Raw genomic sequence first — 20,564 nt, forward strand, 5'->3', positions numbered from 1 at the left:
ACTCTTGCCTGTCCTACGTTCTGTCTCCTGGATTGCCCCTTTGTGTTTGTATGTATGTTTGCTTTTAATAAAGCTTGCAAATGGATTCAATGCCTTCTGACTCTTCACAACAGAAGACTTCGCCACTACAGAATCCAGCAGCTTTAGCACAAGTCTCTTCTGAACTTTCCGCTCAAGCCACTCAGTTAGCCACCCATCATCAACAACTCACCCATTTAACATCTCTCACGGAGGAACTGGTGAGAGCTATGCAACAACTTCATCATCCGAACCCTGCAGTTACCCCGCCTGCCACCATGACAGCTCCTCAGCCAACGAATGTCTCCAGTGTTCCGGCTACCGTAAGTCCCCGATTAGCTTTTCCTGAAAAGTTTGATGGTTCACCTTCCCGTTGCAAGGGCTTCCTATTACAAATGCAAATTATTCGTTAACCAACAACCTGCATTATATCCCACTGATTCTAGTCGGGTGGCTTTTGTATGCAATCTGTTAACGGGGAAAGCGCTGGAGTGGGCTACAGCGATATGGAAAGATGAGGAATGTAATTACCCCACATTTGAAAATTTCCTTAAGCAGTTTCGGGAAGTGTTTGAGCACCCAGCAGAGGGGAGAAGCCCCGGTGAACAGTTACTTTCTCTTACCCAGGGGCGTAACACAGCTGCAGAATACGCCTTATCATTTCGCACTCTCGCCGCTCAAACTAACTGGGTTGAAGACACACTGGAGACGCTATTCAGACAGGGACTAACAGCCACTTTACAATCTGAATTGGCTTGCCGTGACGAAGGAAAGAAATTGAATGAACTCATTGAACTTACCATCCGCCTTGATCATCTGATTCGCAGCCGTAGAAATCCTCGCACCCATTTCCAAGTTTCAAACGATACGCCCTCTGATGAACCCATGCAACTGGGTTTCACCCGTCTTACCCAGGAGGAGAGAATGCACCGTTTACAAAATCATCTATGCCTGTACTGCGGCCAAACAGGGCACAGGAAATCCACCTGCAGCGTACGACCTCCGACACCAGTTCAATCGGTGAGTCCTTCCCATGCTCCCGCACTTTTCAGTGTACTGATTCCTGTAATTATTAGATTTGGTAAAAGAATGATTAATGCCACTGCTCTTGTCGACTCTGGGTCTGCTGGAAACTTTATCTCTAAGAAATTTGCTTTAAATCACGAACTGTCTCTCAGCTCATATGATTCCTGTCTTGCAGTGGAAGCACTAGACGGTCGTCCTGTGGGTGAAGGACGCATCCGTATGATCACGAATAAGCTACAGTTACAAGTTGGTGTTCTACACACTGAAGACATGCAATTCTACATTATTGACTCAGTTAATCATCCACTGGTCTTGGGGCTGCCATGGTTACGTCGACATGATCCTCATATCTCCTGGAGGGACGGACAGATACTGCAGTGGAGTGAGTCATTCATGAAGCAGTGTATCCAGCCCATTCACAGAATTCCATTACGAACCACCAATATTTTACCTGAACCCGTTGATGAACGAATCCCTATTGAGTACCATGACTTGCACAAAGCTTTTAGTAAACAAAAAGCTACTCAACTTCCCCCGCATCGACCATGTGACTGTGCGATTGAATTAATTCCCGGCTCAAGTCCTCCAACGGGCCGAATATTTCCGCTATCACAACCTGAGCACAAGGCAATGTCTGAATATATCGACGAGGAATTGGCCAAAGGTTTCATCCGACCCTCAACATCTCCTGCTTCAGCTGGGTTCTTCTTTGCAAAGAAGAAAGATGGCAGTTTACGTCCATGTATTGATTACCGAGGGCTCAATGAGATCACCATCAAATTCCGCTATCCATTGCCCCTCGTACCTCCTGCCTTTGAACAATTAAGACAGGCCAAATATTATACAAAGCTTGACCTTTGCAGTGCATACAACCTTGTCAGAATCCGTGCTGGTGACGAGTGGAAGACCGCGTTTTCCACCACTAGGGGGCACTATGAGTACACGGTAATGCCCTTCGGCCTGTCAAACTGTCCTTCTGTGTTTCAATCCTTTATGAATGATGTCTTTCGGGATATGCTGGATCGTTGGGTAATCATTTACATCGATGACATCCTTATATATTCAAACACTATGGAGGAACATGTTGAACATGTGCGTAAAGTGTTGCAAAGCATGATTCACCATCATCTGTACGCCAAATTAGAGAAGTGTGAGTTTCACCAGACACAGATCGCCTTTTTGGGCTATGTCATCAGTGCAGAAGGGATTACTATGGATGACGCAAAAGTACAGGCAGTCCAACAATGGCCGTTACCCCAAAATCTCAAGGAGTTGCAGCGATTTCTGGGCTTTGCCAATTTCTATAGGCGGTTTATCAGAGGCTTTAGTTCCATAGCCGCACCGTTAACCGCCATGACCAAACGAAGCTCCCACAAATTATCCTGGTCCTCCGAAGCACGTCAAGCGTTTACTGATCTCAAGACTCAATTCACCACAGCTCCTATTCTCCGTCACCCCAACCCAGACCTACCGTTCATTGTGGAAGTGGATGCATCCAATACAGGAGTCGGGGCGGTGTTATCCCAACGCCAGGGTCAACCACCCAAAATGAACCTATGTGCCTTCTTCTCCCGTAAGTTGACCAGTGCAGAACGAAATTATGATGTTGGAAATCGCGAATTACTGGCAATGAAATTAGCCCTGGAAGAATGGAGACACTGGCTGGAGGGGGCTAATCAGCAATTCACCATCCTGACTGATCATAAGAATCTGGAATATCTTCGCTCAGCCAAACGTCTAAATCCCAGACAAGCTCGTTGGGCTTTGTTCTTCACCAGATTCAACTTCATTGTCACCTACAGGCCAGGGAGTAAGAATGGTAAGGCAGATGCACTATCCAGGCTATCAGAGGATAAACCCACAATTAGTGATGAAACCATTCTCCCTACAAACTTATTAGTGGCTCCAGTACAGTGGGACATACTTACCGAGATCCAAGAGGCGAACCGAGAAAATAACCCCCCAGTAGATTGTCCGAACCACCTAATTTTTGTACCCAATAATATACGTACCAGATTACTGACTCATGTTCATGACACTCCCAGCTCGGGGCATCCAGGCATCACGGCAACATTGGAGTTAGTCAAAGCTCGTTTCTGGTGGCCGTCTCTCACGAAGGATGTGATTAATTATGTTCAGAAATGTAAAATTTGTCAAACTACGAAGGCATCTCATCAAACCCCTGCTGGCTGCAAACTCCGCTCTCTGCAAAAATCTAAATATTAATGTTAGTCTCACCTCAGGGTACCATCCTCAATCCAACGGTCAAACTGAACGAATGAATCAAGAAGTCATCCGATTTCTACGTTCATACTGTCATCAGCAACAGCACGACTGGAGCCGGTATCTGATGTGGGCGGAATATGCACAAAATTCATTGATAAAGCCAGCTACGGGTATTACGCCATTTAAATGTATTCTCGGCTACCAACCACCTCTGTTCCCATGGTCCGGAGAACCCACTGAGTTACCTGCTGTCACGGATTGGCTGCAACGGAGTGAGGATGTTTGGAACCAGGCTCACAGACATCTCATGAGGGCAGTCAGGAGGAGAGAGATTCAGGCGAACCGTCATCGACGCCAGGGACCCACGTATCAACCAGGGCAGTGGGTGTGGTTGTTGACACGAGACCTTCTTCTGAGATTACCCTGCCGCAAACTCAGTCCCAGGTATGTAGGGCCATTCAAAATATTACGCCAGATTACTCCAGTGTCTTTCCGCTTAGCCTTGCCTAATCATTATCGTATTTCTCCTACTTTCCACATGTCATTACTCAAACCCGCTGGTGGTCCACGAGAGGAGGCGGCTGAGGAGGAATCGGAAACCAGGACCCCCTCACCTGTCATGATCGAGGGCGAAGAAGCCTATCTCGTTCGAGAAGTGCTGGACTCTCGACGCCGGGGTGGCGCCCTCCAATATCTGGTGGACTGGGAAGGGTATGGTCCAGAGGAACGGTCCTGGGTGAATGCTAGGGATATCCTAGACCCAACTCTCACGGAAGAGTTTCATCAGAGGTTTCCAGAGAAACCAGCCCCCCGACAGCGCGGTAGACCCCGGCGTCAGGTGCCTTCTCGCTTCAGGAGCCGCTCGCAGGAGGGGGGTTCTGTTGTAAATGAGGGCGATGCCAATCCTCTTGTGCACCACCAGAGGGAGCCATCGCCTGAATTCTAATTCGACTCACGGACTCAAATTCCCATAAGCCCTGCTTCCTGGCACTGATTGCGGTCCAGGTGCAGATCATCAACTCACGTGTATATATACCACACTCACGCTCTGGTTCTTTGCGAAGTCTTGATTTGCCTGGCTGTCATTTCTGAGCGTTCCATACTCCCTGCTTCGGACATCTGTGTTTCTGACCCTGTGCTTGTTCTACGACTAAGAAAGACATCTGCCTGCCCCTGATCTCCAGCCTGTTATTCTGACCAGTAAGATATCTGCCTGCCTTTGAACTCTTGCCTGTCCCACGTTCTGTCTCCTGGATTGCCCCTTTGTGTTTGTATGTATGTGTGCTTTTAATAAAGCTTGCAAATGGATTCAATGCCTTCTGACTCTTCACAACAGTAGTCTTGTGGTGTCAAGCTCTGATCTCTCTCTCTCTATATATATATATGTGTGTGTGTGTGTGTGTTTGTGTAATAAAATCTATATTTTGTTTTATACTGTTTGCTCATAATATTAGATGTGCACTGTATGTATTAAATGTTGTGAAATATATAATAAAAAGTTTGATTATATTCATTTGTGTGGAATTTTTATACTTCAAAGTTTACACATGCAGTTGTTAAATTAAAAAGGAAAAAAAAGAACAATGTTTAATATTAATAGAATTACTGCTGTATCCTGTATTCTAGGCAGTATTGATAAACTGCCACAAAATAATATTAAAACAAGTAGTAAGAACGCTGTCTCACAGTTGCTGAATGTCACACGACAACGTATGTTCAAATTTTATGAAAATGAACAAATTATTTATAACCTCAGCAAAACATCTTGTATGATGTCTTAATTAACCAATAAGGGCCAGTTAATAATGTTTGAAAGTTTGACTAAATATTCTAAATCTTGGATTTATATTTTAAAAATTATGTGCAACGATTGCATATTTTATCTGAAAATTAATGTTTTGTCCAATATTTCATTATTGCGAATAGTTTTTTTTTAAATAATCTATAAAGTTGGGTTTGTAAAGGGACACATGACCTTTCTGAAAATACACATTTATTAATCACACTGAAATGAAGATACACTTTGAATTTGTCCTTGACAGTGTTGACACAATTTGAGGTTTGTTTGCTGTTTTTCTGTTAGTAGATTAATTGTAAAAAGTGCAGGAGCTTGACCAACATTCATTTCTTACAGTCTAATGTCTAAATAATACAACAACTTTGTGGTTAAATTAAAAAATCTTAAACTTTATTTATTTATTTATTTTTGATGTCTCAAAGGCACTTTTTTGTGAAGTTGTTTTAAAATGTTTAGATTAAAGGTTTTGATCAACTTCAAATGATCACATTACACCAGATGTGACACAAACGGGCCACATCTGGCCCACATATAGCAGGCCACAACTCACACTACACCCGGGGTGTCACACACGGGCCACATCTGGCCCACATACAGCAGGCCACAACTCACACTACACCCGGTGTGACACATAAGGGCCACATCTGGCCCACATACAGCAGGCCACAACTCACACTACACCCGGTGTGACACATACGGGCCACATCTGGCCCACATACAGCAGGCCACAACTCACACTACACCCGTTGTGACACATACGGGCCACATCTGGCCCATATGTCTCCTGCCATTGCCAGAAGTGAGCCATATGTGCCTTAGTTGGCCCAGATGTGGCCCAGAACTGTATGCTATCTGGGGCTTGTTTTAGTCGCAACATAAAAGAGAGATGAGCCAACAAAATAGCCTGAATGCAAATTATTTATTATAAAATGTAACTCATAGAACAATCAATCAAAGCAACCAACAAATGTCTAGGGATAATAATGAAGATAAAGAACTTAGGATATAATCACAACAACATGTTAACTACATGATACAAGCAATGCAAAACAAAACCATAAGGTTAAAGATTTAATGAGATGGCAGGTCTTGACAGGAGGACTCCTGAGTAGCCACAGCGTCCTGGATTAGCTAGCAGCCTAGCACAACAACTTTTATATACCCATAGATGAGTAATGCAGGCATCCAATCAGGATTTACCACATACTCCAATCTGGAGTCTTGGGATCATCAAAGTGTATTAATATTGTCAAACTTAATACCTGTCGCTCTGCCTAAATCATCAAATATTCATAATTTATCTTTATTTATTTGTGTATTTTCCAGTGATGTTACTCATTCAGGGAGTCAGACAGAGAACATCATCCAAAACAACACTAGCTACATGAATACACTAGAGAGTGGAGTACAGATGTATCCGCACCTGTACAATCACTTGCAAAGAGAGTAAACACAGGTAAACACAGGATACTGCAGTGTAGGATTGTTGGAAAACAATATATCGTCACTCAGCCTTTTCAAACATTATTCAGACATGAAACATCCTGTGCACATGAGAAAATGTTTTGCTGCACTTATGTCATGTGTGCAACTTTTGTCCAATTCTGTAGACACTCATCAGAACTGTATGGTTTCTCTCCAGTGTGAATCCTCTTTTGTGTTTTCAGATGTGTTACTGATTAAACCTTTTGTCACACTGTGAACACTTGTACGGTCTCTCCAGTGTGAAACGTCGGGTGCAGTTTAAATTTTGAAATAAGTCTTCTCACACTCAAAGCACAAATACTCTTTCACACCAGTGTGGATCTTTATGTGTTCATTAAGGTTTGCTAATCGGTTGAAACTCTTCCCACACTGAGTGCATTTAATGGTTTATCTCTAGTGTGGGTCTTCATGTGTTTATTAAGGTCTGAGGAGTTGCTGAAACTCATCCCACACCGAAGCTGCAGTCACACTAGAGTTTGAGCATGCAAAATTCTGTTGTTTGGCGCTGTGAAAAGCGGCGGGATTAAACAAGATTATTAGACATAAAAAGTGAGCTATTGGTCCATATTTTACATTTCTGTCCAGAAAGGTCATGTTTTGATCTTTGATTGGTCTCACACAGTCAAGTGATGCGATTTTGCAGGTCAGAGTTCACCAAGCTTGAACTTTGCAATGCAGTGAACTGCGAAACTTGACACACAAACTTGGTTTCCGGTCTGACACATTCCCGTGCGTATGAATGGAAATCCATGGGGGAAAAAGTCCATTGTGACCGCTGCTTAAGTGCAAGTTTCTCTCCAGTGTGGCTCATAATGTGTAGATTAAGGGATGATGAGCAGATGAAACTCTTCCCACACTGAGTGCATGTGAATGGGTTCTCTCTAGTGTGGATCCTCATGTGTCGATTAAGGTTTGATGATTGGTTGAAATTCTTCCCACACTGAGTGCATGTAAATGGTTTCTCTCCAGTGTGAATCCGCATGTGTTCATAAAGGTGTGATGAGTAGTTAAAGGTCTTTCCACACTGGGTGCAAGAAAAGGGTTTCTCTCTAGTGTGGATCGTCTTGTGATTATTAAGGGATGATGATCGGTTGAAACTCTTCCCACACTGAGTGCATGTGAATGGGTTCTCTCTAGTGTGGATCTTCTTGTGTTGATTAAGGGATGATGATTGGCTAAAACTCTTCCCACAGTGCGTGCATCTGAATGGGTTCTCTCCAGTGTGAATCATCATGTGAATCTTAAGATCTAAATTTCTTCCAAAACTCTTTCCACACTGAGTGCATGTGAATGGTTTCTCTCCGGTATGAATCATCATGTGTTCATTAAGGTGTGATGATCGGCTGAAACTCTTTCCACACTGAGTGCATGTGAATGGTTTCTCTCCAGTGTGGATCCTCATGTGTTGATTTAAGTTTGATGATTGGCTAAAACACTTTCCACACCGAGTGCATGTGTATGGTTTCTCTCCAGTGTGGATCCTCCTGTGAATCTTAAGTTCCCTTTTTCTTCCAAAACTATTCCCACACTGAGGGCATGTGAATAGTTTCTCTCCAGTGTGGATCCTCATGTGAATCTTAAGATAGCCTTTACTTCCATAACTCTTTCCACACTGAGTGCAGGTGAAACTATTTTTGTCTCCCCTTTTCAAAATACCATCAGTCTGTAAATGAGTTTTTTCCTTAATTTTAACATGATGTTCCTCCTCTTTACTGCCCTCATTCTCTTCAATCAGGTCTGAAATAAATAAAACATGTTTTCATTAAGTCTTAAAAACTCTCATCAAAAGCTGAAAAGTGGAAAGACACTGGAAACATTGGCTACACACACTGCAATTTTGATGCATGGTAAATGTAAAATAAATCAGATCATATTTTGTTTGGTCTATTAACATGTACACATTTAAGCAGATGCAATTCAATTCATCTTTATTTATCTAGTGCTTTTAAAATGTAAATTGTGTCAAAGCCGCTTAACATAGAAGTTATAGTAAATTGAAACCGTGTCAGTCCAGTTTTCAGACTTTCTTACATAATTGATCATAAAAGTAATTTTGATCATATTAATAAGACAGATTTGAAAGCTGTAAATTGAACTTTTATTTGTATATATTCATAATTACAACAAAATGTTTTTCTAAAATGTGTAAAGCAGAAGGGAACAGGGCCGGAGTGGGACTCCTTTTTAGCTCTGGAATTTCAAGCCTTAGTCCGGCCCACCTCAGTCGACTGACTATATCAATAATAATATGCGGATGATCTTCTTTTTCTGTCGAATCCAGATACATGTATTCCAAAAGTTTTTACAATAATTTCAGAATTTGGAAATGTTTCTGGATACAAAGTCAATCTAGCAAAGAGTTTCCTTTTCCCTATCAATGATAGAGCACAGCAAATGTCCTTCCAATCCTTTCCATTTTCATTTTATCGAAGTCCTGATAAATTTGTATAGTGACGCGCAAATATAAGGATTCGTTCAATAATAATTTTAAAACGACATTAGTGCTCAAGGACACTTTACAAACAGTAGGAGAACAAGAAAAGCAATAACCTTAAGAAGGTAGAGAAAATGGGAGACTAATAATACATAAAATAATGACAAAAGACATGAGAACAAGTGACAAGAAAGAAACTGATTCATGTCTTTCAATGCGTGCTTGTGTGCATTTAGGAGAACTAGGCAGCACACTCAGGGCTGCAAGATGGATTTAATTTAGTATTCTTATTATTAAAATATATCTGAATGAAGATCAAATGACTGAGTTGGTTTTGAGAATGAAAATTAACCTGTTTGTTCCTGCAGATCTTCCTGTTTGACTGTGATTGTTTCTTCAATCTTCACATCTTCACTCTCCTCTTTAATAAACGCCATCTTTATAACAGTGTGGAGATCAGTCGCTTCAGCAGGAGCTTTTCACTGCGTTTGGACACTTTATCCTGTTTAAAATGAACAAAACAATGAACAGAAACAAAATAACTTCTCTTCAACACTTGCTTCAACAGTTTCTTTATATGAGAGTGATTGACAAAAATAAATCAGGTAAGTCTGAGCAAGAAACAATAGCCACAAACAAATGACCTAATAAAATAAAAACTAGTTCTCCATTTATTTTATATATATATATATATATATATATATATATATATATATATATATATATATATATATATATATATATATAATATTGTATACTTATATTAGAATGACATTATGCTAGTAAATAAATAAAACCTTCATTAAAACAAACATTTCTGTTGTTCAAACAATAGCCCTCGATTACTGTGATTAAAATAGTACTTCGTTGTATAAAGAATTAAAATAATAGTCAACAGCAGGTATGTCATATTGGAAGAAAAACCTGAAACTTTAATCAATCGGTTTATATGTGTAAAGTTGTGAAACAAACCTTCCTAAAGTTGAACTGCATCGCGGAAGCGGCGCAGCCTTATGACGTCACACAACACACCAAAATAAAAGTCTTTTTAGTTCAGTTTTTTTTTTTTTTTTGGCCACTTACTGTTGCAGTCAGGACATGATAAATTTCTCTCTCGTTTTCCACTTTACACAACATATCTGCTGTCTTTCATATACATCGACATTCAGTATTTGAAGTTGATCAAAACTTTTAATCCAAACATTTTAAAACAATTTTGAAAAACTTGTTTAATCCACTAAGTTTAAGTGTTTTTTTATTATTATTGTTGCAAAAAAGTTTACATCACAAAACAGGGAACAATCAACATCGCAAGGCATATTTACCATTAAAATAAATAAAACAAATTTAATTTGTTACAACTGCAACAAAAGATCTACATCAAAAGAATAACAAAACATTATGACAATAAATATTTTAAAAATAAAGTACAGAGAGCTTCAGTTATTTTACTTTGATTTCTGAAGTATTTGAAGCTTTGAGCCACTTTCTCTACCTCAGAAAGAAAACACCTAAAAGAGGGTCTGCACTTGTTCCTCTTACATCAATGAATATGACATTTACCCATTAGTAAAATAAAGTTCACAACATCAGAGAAAGAACAATGTAATCAGCTTTGTAAAATAAAAAATCTTCTAAAACGATAAGGGGGACTGAAATCATCTTTAATGAAAGCCAAGGATGGATGTCAAACCAGAATTTAAAAGTAATTTCACAAGAAAAAAATTAGTGATCGAGTGTTTCTGGAAGATTTGAGCATATCTATCAACATCAAAGTTAAATCTTTTTTGAATAAACTAATTCACAGGATATATCCTAAACACAATTCTGCAATGAGTTTCCTTAACCTTTGGTGCTACAGGATATTTAAGATAAAAGGTAAAAGCTTTATCCTCTACTAAGGGTTTAACAACTCCTAGATAATGACACTTAAAATCACCAATGATAAGCGTTTAAATTGTTTGTAAATAAGCTTGATGTTACATTTACCATCGAAAATATCAACATTTGATATTTTTAAAAAATGGAAGAAAAGTTATAAGTATAAATGGGAGATCAAAACAATTACTTTGAATTAACCTAAACAAAGCAATAGGTATAGCCTCGCAAATTTCAGTATAACCTTTATCTGTGATTTTAACTCTATATTTATTTAATAATCCGTTTTGAGATAGTAGCAGTCAATTTTTGTCTAACAAATCATTAATAAATATAATGCCTTTATTGTACCAGTCACTTTTAAACAGTGATTTTCTGTTAATAATTATAGCCCTTTTATTCCAAAGAGTGGATTTATGAGAGAAAAATTATGGGTAAATATAATTTTCCAAAAAAGTAGTGCTTGCTTATGAAAATTAGACAGCGTCAAAGGAAGTTTTGAACAATCATAATCATATCTTAATACAAATTCAAGGCCACCATTTTTTTAAACAAATTATTTGGGATATGATACAATATTGAATAAGGCTTAGCTAAACACTCTTTCAATCATTTAACTCTAAAAGTGCCATGAAGACATTCAAAATTAATAGCTTTTAAACCTCCATATTCATACTCTTTGATCATATGATTCTTATGTAAATAATGTGATTTATTTTTCCAAATAAATTTAAATAATATTGAATTTATAGATTTACCTATTTTGGGAGGAGCATATAAAGGATAAGTTAAATATATCATTTTAGATAACCCCAGTCAAAAGAATTCTACCTAATATGGAAAGGTCTCTAGCTAGACAATGATTTAGGGATTTTTCCATCCCTTCCATTTTAATATTAAAATTTGCACATTCTCTATTAACAGAATTTTTGGTGATGGTAACTACCAAGTATTTAACTTCTTCTTTTACTAGAATGCACTCTAATTCTCTTAAAGTACAATTCTGAATAGTTCATATTCCACATTTTCTTAGGTTTAAGGTAAATTCAGAAGCTTTAGGAAACAGAAATTTTGACAAGAGCTAAAGGGAGCACCTCCCTTTTTTTAAGAATTAATAGAGTGTCATCAGCAAACTGATTTAAACTAAAAGTCCTACCAGGTATATCAATACCTAAAGTGTACTCTGAATTTTTTTTAATATAATGACATAAGTTCAACAGCTATATTAAAAAGAAAAGGTGAGATGGCACATCCTTGATGGATTCCTCTTTTGATGTAAACTCTAGGAGATCATGAATTTTTAGAGATTTACTACTGAATATATCAGTATAGAACATGGAAATTACCCTACAAAAGCTCGGACCAAATCCAAAAGTTTCTAAAGATTTTCTAAAGACAAAAAAGAATGCTCAAGGGTATCAAATGCCTTGAAAAAGTCTATAAATAGAAATAAACTTGTCTGAGGAATTAAATACCTATAATTGAGCATATCAAGCATCAGTCTGATATGATTGTGAATACTTCTCACTTTAATGAAAGCTGATTGTGTTTCATTAATTATCTCGCCTATACCTTTTTTGAGTCTATTGGCAAATACATGAGAGAGCAATTTAAAATCATTGGACAAAAGAGTTATGGGTCTCCAATTGTCTAAAAATAATTGGCCTTTGCTTGGCTTTAGAACTAAATGATTAAACCCTGCTTCATAGAAGTCGATAGTTCTCTTTCTCTATACATTCCTTAAGTGCTTCAAAAACTAAAAATCCCATCTCTGGCCAAAAATGTTTATAAATCTCAACTGTGATTTCATCTGTACCTGGGGATTTTCCATTGAACATTTGAGAAATAGCAACATCAAGTTCAGAGATAACAATGTCAGATTCCATCATTTCACGGAAGCTGTCATCTATAATAGAAACTTTATCTTTTGAAAAGCAAAAGAAAAAGTCACAATCACTCTCATTAAATTTTGATTCATATAATAACATGAATAGATGTAATCATCAATCAAAGTTTTCTCTTCACTTACATTGTTATTTATGCTACGTTTATTAATAGTTTTTGAAGCTTGCCTTTGCTTTACTAAATTAAAAAAATATATGAAGAATTTTTCTCCCCCTCCTCTATCCATTTCACTCTAGATCGTAAAGCTCCTTTAGCTTTTTCTGTATAATAGTAATCTAACTCTGATGGCAAAATACGAAGTTCATTTTGTTCTATATCTCCAAGAAAATCTTTATCACCAGGGTCATTTAATCTAGATAAAACTGTTAACTGTCTTTTTTTTCCTAACAGAGGAAAACAATAGTTCATAACAGCAGAGCCATTTTTAACTTGATTTATTTTTAATTTGAGAAAAGTGTTTGGTTAATCAGCCTTTAAAACATGGATTAAATAAAAATACAGTAATAAAAGTGTCTATTTATCTATATATTTAAAATGTATTTGTAATGCATTGTTTTATTGCTTAATTAAATGACATTTAAAAACACAATTCAAACATATCTATTTATTTGTCCATTTAAATTGTGATTTATTTATGTACATTTTTATGCTGGGCGAAGCAGTGGCGCAGTAGGTAGTGCTGTCCCCTCACAGCAAGAAGGTCGCTGGTTCGAGCCTCTGTTCAGTTGGTGTTTCTGTGTGGAGTTTGCATGTTCTCCCTGCATTCACGTGGGTTTCCTCCGTGTGCTCCGATTTACCTCACAGTCCAAAGACATGCGGTACAGGTGGATTGGATAGGCTAGATTGTCTTTAGTGTGTGTGTGTGTGTTCCAGACATGGGTTGCGGCTGAAAGGGCATCCGCTGCATAAAAACTTGCTTGATAAGCTGGAAGAGTAGCCACACAAATCCTCACTTGTATTAGCCGGGAATCGACTCTACCGCGTAGCAGGCAAGAATTCTACCACTGAACCACCAATGCTGATATGCTTTTACTGCAGCCCTAGTGGGGTGTGATTGCTGCAAGGCTGTTACCCAGAGCTGGAAGAGTAGCAACACAAAATAGAAAGTGCATATTCCGGGAATCAGACCCGGGTCTTCTGTGTGGTAGGCAAGAAATCTACCACAGAACCACCAATGCTGATATGCTTATACAGCAGCCCTAGTGGGGTGTGATTGCTGCAAGGCTGTTACCCAGAGCTGGAAGAGTAGCAACACAAAAGAAGAATTGCATTGGCCGGGAATCAGACCCGGGTCTCCCGCGTGGCAGGCGAGAATTCTACCACTGAACCACGTATGCTGACCGATTTTTTTGGCTTTGTGTTGTGTGAGTGCTAAAAGGCCGTCAACCGGAGCGAAAAAAGGAGCCACACAAAACCACACTTTTATTAGCCGGGAATCTACTCTAAGTCTACCGTCTGGCCGGTGAGAATTCTACCACTGAACCACCAATGCTGATAAGCTTTTACTGCAGCCCTAGTGGGGTGTGATTGCTGCAAGGCTGATACCCAGAGCTGGAAGAGTAGCAACTCAAAACCAGAATTGCATTGGCCGGGAATCGGACCTGGGTCTCCAGCGTGGCAGGCGAGAATCCTACCACTAAACCACCAATGCTGATATGCTTATGTTACAGCCCTAGTGGGCTGTGATTGCTGCAAGGCTGTCACCCAGAGCTGGAAGAGTAGCAACACAAAAGAGAAATTGCATTAGCCGGGAATCAGACCCGGGTCTCCAGGGTGGCAGGCGAGAATTCTACCACTGAACAACCAATGCTAATTTGCTTATGCTGCAGCGCTAGTGGGGTGTGATTGATGCAAGACAGTTACCCAGAGCTGGAACAGTAGCAACACAAAACAGCACTTGCATTGGCCGGGAATCAGACCCGGGTCTCCCACGTGGCAGGCGAGAATTCTACCACTGAAGCATCAATGCTGACATGTTTATACTGCAGCCCTAGTGGGCTTTGATTGCTGCAAGGCTATTACCCAGAGCTGGAAGAGTAGCGACACAAAACAGGAATTGCATTGGCTGGGAATCGGACCGGGGTCTCCCGCATGGCAGGCGAGAATTCTACCACTGAACAACCAATGCTGACTGATGTTGTGTTTTGCCTTTGTGTTGTGTGAGTGCTAAAAGGCCGTCAACCAGAGCTGAAAAAGGAGTCACACAAAATCACACTTGTTGTAGCCAGGAATCGACTCTAGGTGTAACGCATGGTAGGCGAGAATTCTACCACTGAACCACCAATGCTGATATGCGTTTCCTGCAGCCCTAGTGGGGTGTGATTGCTGCAAGGCTGACAACCAGGGCTGGAAGAGTAGCAAGACAAAACAGGAATTGCACTGGCCGGAAATAGGACCCGGGTCTCCCGCGTGGCAGGCAAGAATTCTACCACTGAACCACCAATGCTGACCCATGCTCTTCCTTGCCTTTGTGTTGTCTAAAAGGCCGTTAACCAGAGCCACACAAAACCACACTTGTATTAGCCGTGAATCGACTCAAGGTCTCCTGCGTGGCAGGTGAGAATTCTACCACTGAACCACCAATGCTGATTGCTGCAAGGCTGATACCCAGAGCTGGAAGAGTAGGAACACAAAACAGGAACTGGAATGGATGGGAATCGGACCAGGGTCTTCTGCATGGCAGGCGAGAAATCTACCACTGAACCACCAATGTTGTTATGCTTATTCTGCAGCCCTAGTGGGGTGTGATTGATGCAAGGCTGTTACCCAGAGCTGGAAGAGTAGCAACACAAAACAGCACTTGCATTGGCCGGGAATCGACAATATGTCCAGCTATAAAGACAATATGTCCAGCTATAGGAGGGCTCTAAAATCTGCCAGGACCGAGCACCTGCGCAAACTGATAGAAAATAATCATAACAATCCTAGATTTTTATTTAACACCATCTCTAAATTAGCAAATAATCGGTCATCCTTGGAACAAACTACTCCACCGCAAATTAGTAGTGATGACTTCATGGATTTTTTCAGTAATAAAATAGAAGACTTTAGACAGAAAATAGGAGATGCCAAACTTTCTGCACCGGCTTATACTCCAAATCCTGTAAATATTTTATTGAATCATAATAATAACCTACACTGCTTCAAAATCATAGAACATGAAGAGTTAGATAAAATTATAAATAGCTCTAAACCAGCTACGTGTATGCTGGACTCAATTCCAACAAAATTACTGAAAGAGCTGCTACCTGCTATAGGAGAACGTTCGAGGTTACTAAAGTAACCCTTCGTTCCCTGAGGAGGGGAACGGAAGCACTATAAGTGGATTTGATTGTTAAAATCCACGTATTGGGAGATTCGGTTCAGAAGCTACTCGTCTGAAAGAGTATTGAACGGGCCAATTAAGAGTGAATTGGCAGCGCAAGCCTGCGCAGGTGAGCGGCATAAGCAATCAACTGAGTATATAAGCTCACCTGGCGCCAGCAGACGCTATCCTTTTTAAGCTGAAGAGACTTTTAACAGCTAAGGGACAGTCATTATGGCGACGGAGTATAGTGCTTCCGTTCCCCTCCTCGGGGAACGAAGGGTTACTTTAGTAACCTCGAACGTTCCCCTTCGGGGGGAACTCCAGCACTATAAGTGGATTTGATTGTTAAAATCCACGTATTGGGAGCCCATTGAAAGCGCCATAATGACTGCACCTTACCAACACCCACCATGAGAGAGCGGTCAGGCAAGCGTGACGCACCCAAATCATGAGAGGCGTGGTCCTCCAACGTGCCCTTGGCCCTAACTTATCCCACTTCAAAAAGAAGTTTTACGGAATAGGTATCTTTTTTGGGAGTCGCTAGCGTCTAGATAATTCTAGGAATATACGACAGTACGTTGGGAAGCGTGCCATCCCAGTAGGGAGGACGCTGCGGAGACCATCCGCACCCAATAGGGGGAAACAAATGGAATTACATATGGACTAACCCTGAAAAGGGGGAGTGCACATAAAAGGTGGTTAGCAGATAGGGAAAGCACGGGTCCGCCCAGGGGGGGAACTTAACCATGGCGGAAACAGCATATGGGGATCACCAGCGGGGATTGGCCATAGCAGGCACCTATACCCAAAACGCGGGCTGACCAGCGGGCAGACCTACTACGTAATGGGCCAGCAAGTGACTCCTCCGCTGAGTCAGTGCTGGGGGCCTCGGAGGAATCTGCAGGGCTCACCGAATGGGGAACTTTACTGACAGAGAGGAGGGTGCACATCTCTCCGTGTTAGGGAAAAAAGGCACCGCAAGCGTGTACAACACCTACCGAGTTGTTTCCTCAATCACCAAAGGTACCTAACACCCTTGAGGAAACCGGCTCCACTCGCAGATTATAAAATCTTGCAAATGTGTTGGGTGTCGCCCAGCCCGCAGCTCTACAATGTCTGTTAAAGAAGCGCCACGCGCACACGCCCAAGAGGATGCAACGCTCCGAGTGGAGTGCGCGTGCACTCCTGGGGGGCGCGGCTGGCCTCTGCTCAATAAGCATATGAAATGGCCTCCACAATCCAGTGGGATAAACGTTGTTTAGACACGGCACTTCCCTGCTGCCGTCCGCCATAACAGACAAAGAGCTGCTCAGAAGATCTAAAGTTCTGAGTACGGTCCTCATAAATGCGCAGAGCGCGAACTGGACAAGTAAGGACAGGGCTGGGTCTGCCTCCTCCGGGGGCAGCGCTTGCAAGGTTACTACCTGATCTCTAAAAGGAGTGGTAGGAACTTTGGGCACATAACCCGGCACATAATTCCAGGCACGAGTCACTGACCGAAAATGCCTCCAGGTCCCCGACCCTCTTAATGGAGGCCAACGCGACCAGCAGAGCTGTCTTCAGGGACAGAAATCTTAAAGATACTGTATCGAGTGGCTCGAAGGGATCAAATCGCAGGCTTGTGAAAACGAGGGCGAGATCCCAAGAGGGCGTGAGAGGGGGGCGAGTTGGATTAATTCGCCTAGCGCCTCTGAGGAACCGGATGATGAGGTTATGCTTTCCCACGGTGCCGCCAGCCACCGCGTCATGGTGAGCGGAGATGGCAGCAACGTAAACCTTGAGAGTGGAGGGCGACAGCCTGCTGTCCAGCTTCTCTTGAAGGAAAGAGAGCACAACACTGATCTGGCAAGATCGGGGGTCTTCTCTGCGAGAGACACACCACTCAGTGAATAGACTCCACTTCAGGGCGTAGGCGCGCCTCGTGGAGGGGGCTCTAGCCTGAGTGATGGTATCAACCACCGCGGGCGGCAGGTTACCTAAGTCTTCCTCGCGTCTATGGACCACACGTGGAGGTTCCAGAGATCGGGACGAGGGTGCCAGACGATGCCTTGTCCCTGAGAAAGTAGGTCCTCTCTCAAAGGGATCTGCCAAGGGAGGGCCGTCGCGAGTAGGGAGAGTTCTGATATCCAGGTTCGGTTGGGCCAGAGGGGCGCAACTAACAAAACCTGCTCCTCGTCCTCCCTGACCTTGCACATTAACTGCGCGATCAGGCTCACTGGGGGAAACGCATACTTGCGTACGCCCCGAGGCCAGCTGTGGGCCAGTGCATCCATGCCGAGAGAGCCCTCGGTCAGGGAATAAAACAACTGGCAATGAGCGTTCTCGGGGGAAGCAAACAGATCGATCTGGGCCTCCCCGAATCGCGCCCATATCAGCTGAACAGACTCGGGGTGGAGTCTCCATTCCAGATAGGCACGCTACCCTGGTGACCGAGTCCAGCTCCATCCCGAGAAAAGAGATCCTCTGCACCGGGGCGAGTTTGCTCTTTTCCCAGTTGACCTGCAACCCCAGTAGGCGGAGATGCCGGAGCACCTCGTCTCTGTGCGCAGTCAATTGCTCCCGAGAGTGGGCTAAAAACAGCCAGTCGTCGAGATAATTGAGTACGCGGATGCCCGCAAGCCGCTGAGGCGCTAGGGCACCCTCCGCGAGTTTGGTGAAGACCCGCGGAGACAGAGAGAGCCCGAAGGGGAGGACCTTGTACTGCCATGCTCGACCTTCGAACGCAAACCGCAGAAACTGATGGTGGCGTGGAAGAATGGAGACATGAAAATACGCGTCCTTCAGGTCTATGGCTGCAAACCAATCCTTAGGACGAACGCATCGGAGGATGCGCCTCTGCGAAAGCATTCTGAACGACAGCTTGTGAAGGCAGCGATTCAAAACGCGCAGATCTAGGATTGGCCGTGACCCACCGCTCTTTTTGGGTACGATGAAGTACGGGCTGTAAAACCCGCTCTCCATCTCGGCTGGAGGTACCGGCTCGATTGCACCCTTCGCCAGGAGGGCAGCAATCTCCTCTCGCAAGACAGGGGCGGACGGGGGATTGACCCTGGTGAAACACACGCCCATGAACCTGGGAGGCCGTTTGGAGAACTGTAGTTCGTAGCCGAGTCTGATCGTGCGTATGAGCCACCGCAAGGGGGGCCACCTGACTCCGGAGGGGGGGGGCTGGGAGAAGGGAGACCGTCCCCCCAGCGCCCGTGAGCCGCTGGTGGAGCATGCAGACCTTGCGAGCTGAGAGGTGGCGCGTCCCAGGCTGGCAGGGCCTGCAGTGCCCGTGAGCCACTGGCGCAGTGCACCGAACCTACGAGCTAGAGAGCTGAGCTCAAACTGGCAGATTTCGGGCTGTCACCGCCGGAGAAGTGGAAAAGTGCCCTTTCATTTCATGGCAGTAAAAAGTGCCGTTGGAAATGGCGCCCCGCCCTCCAGCGGGGAAAGAGCAAGTTCCCTCCTCTACAGATGACCTGTCCCAGGGACGCTTCGCGGTCCGTTGCCAGACTTAGCGGCGTTCTGGGCAGGGGGAGTGGCCTGCTTCCGAGGTGCTCGACGCGCTCGCTTCGCCAGAGGCGAGTGCGGGGGCGGTGCAGCTCTCGTAGGCAGGCGCCTTCGGCGAGGAGCAGGTATGGATGGCACGGCGGGCGGAGCGGGCTTACGGGGCCGCCGATTAGACATCACCCATCGGACTGCTCTCTCACTGCCTCGAATTCCTGGGTGAATTCGCAGACTGTGTCGCCGACCAGCTTGGGATATGGGCGAGTCAAGAAAGCGGACTTTGTCAACTTCACGCATATCAACCAAGTTTTGTTAGAGGTGGGGCTTCTGGACCACTAGTGTGGACATCGTCCTCCCCAAAGCACACGCAGCGGACTTAGTAGTCCGAAGAGCTTAGTCGGCTGCGGTGCGAAGCTCATAAGCCTGGGTTGGACCCACCCTCGTGCAGCTCGGCCAGTGCCTGCGCTTGGTAGCGCTGGTCGGTGGCTATCGCATGCAAGGCGGATGCAGCCTAGTCCGTAGCTTTGTAAGCTCTAGCTCTGAGGGAGCCGAAAACTCACAGGCTTTGGATGGGAGACGAGGCAGACCCCGCCAAGAAGAGGCGCTGCGCGGATTAACCGCCATCGCACACTCAACCTGAGGAATCGCCACATACCCCCTGGCCGCTCCACCACCAAGAGTGGTGAGCGTGGAGGGACACGCAGCACGAGCAGAAAAAAGGTGCTCTTTAAGACCGCGTGAGCCTACTGTGCGTCGCCGGGAAGAAGGGAACGCCCCTCTAGTCGGTCCGGCCGCGGAGCTGGGGGATAAACCATCTCCAACCCATGGCCGAAGCAGCCTGGGAAAGCACGGCTAACACGTCCGTTTCAGTATCCGTTTTGACAGCGCTCACCTGCCCGAAGGGGGTGAGCGGGTCCGGATCATCGTCGGACAATGAAAGCCCACCCTCCGATGCCGCGGAGGACATCTGATCTCCGGTGTCAGCGAGCGTGAGA

The 20,564-nt window shown here is 43.6% G+C and overlaps 1 protein-coding gene across 1 annotated transcript; it reads right to left on the reverse strand.

The window, feature by feature from the left end:
* Positions 1 to 5,968: 5,968 nt before the first annotated feature.
* LOC110437813 (uncharacterized) lies at positions 5,969 to 10,010 on the reverse strand. Its single transcript, XM_021475628.3, has 3 exons — positions 9,960 to 10,010; positions 9,340 to 9,489; positions 5,969 to 8,290 (listed from the first exon to the last, which is right to left on the reverse strand). Exons 2-3 carry the CDS (start codon positions 9,422 to 9,424, stop codon positions 7,176 to 7,178), a joined length of 1,200 nt encoding a protein of 399 aa, XP_021331303.1. The 5' UTR covers positions 9,425 to 9,489; positions 9,960 to 10,010; the 3' UTR covers positions 5,969 to 7,175.
* Between the last annotated feature and the right edge of the window lie 10,554 nt (positions 10,011 to 20,564).

The sequence above is a fragment of the Danio rerio genome, chromosome 4 (assembly GCF_049306965.1).
Source record: "Danio rerio strain Tuebingen ecotype United States chromosome 4, GRCz12tu, whole genome shotgun sequence".
Classification (NCBI taxonomy): Eukaryota; Metazoa; Chordata; class Actinopteri; order Cypriniformes; family Danionidae; genus Danio; species Danio rerio.

What these genes read in the sequence shown, in the direction of transcription:
- LOC110437813 (XM_021475628.3), bottom strand. Translation starts at nt 9,424, where the DNA reads ATGGCGTTTATTAAAGAGGAGAGTGAAGATGTGAAGATTGAAGAAACA. An exon ending in AGATCTGCAGGAACAAACAG is followed by an intron (nt 8,291 to 9,339) that starts GTTAATTTTCAT and finishes TATTTATTTCAG; the next exon opens with ACCTGATTGAAGAGAATGAG.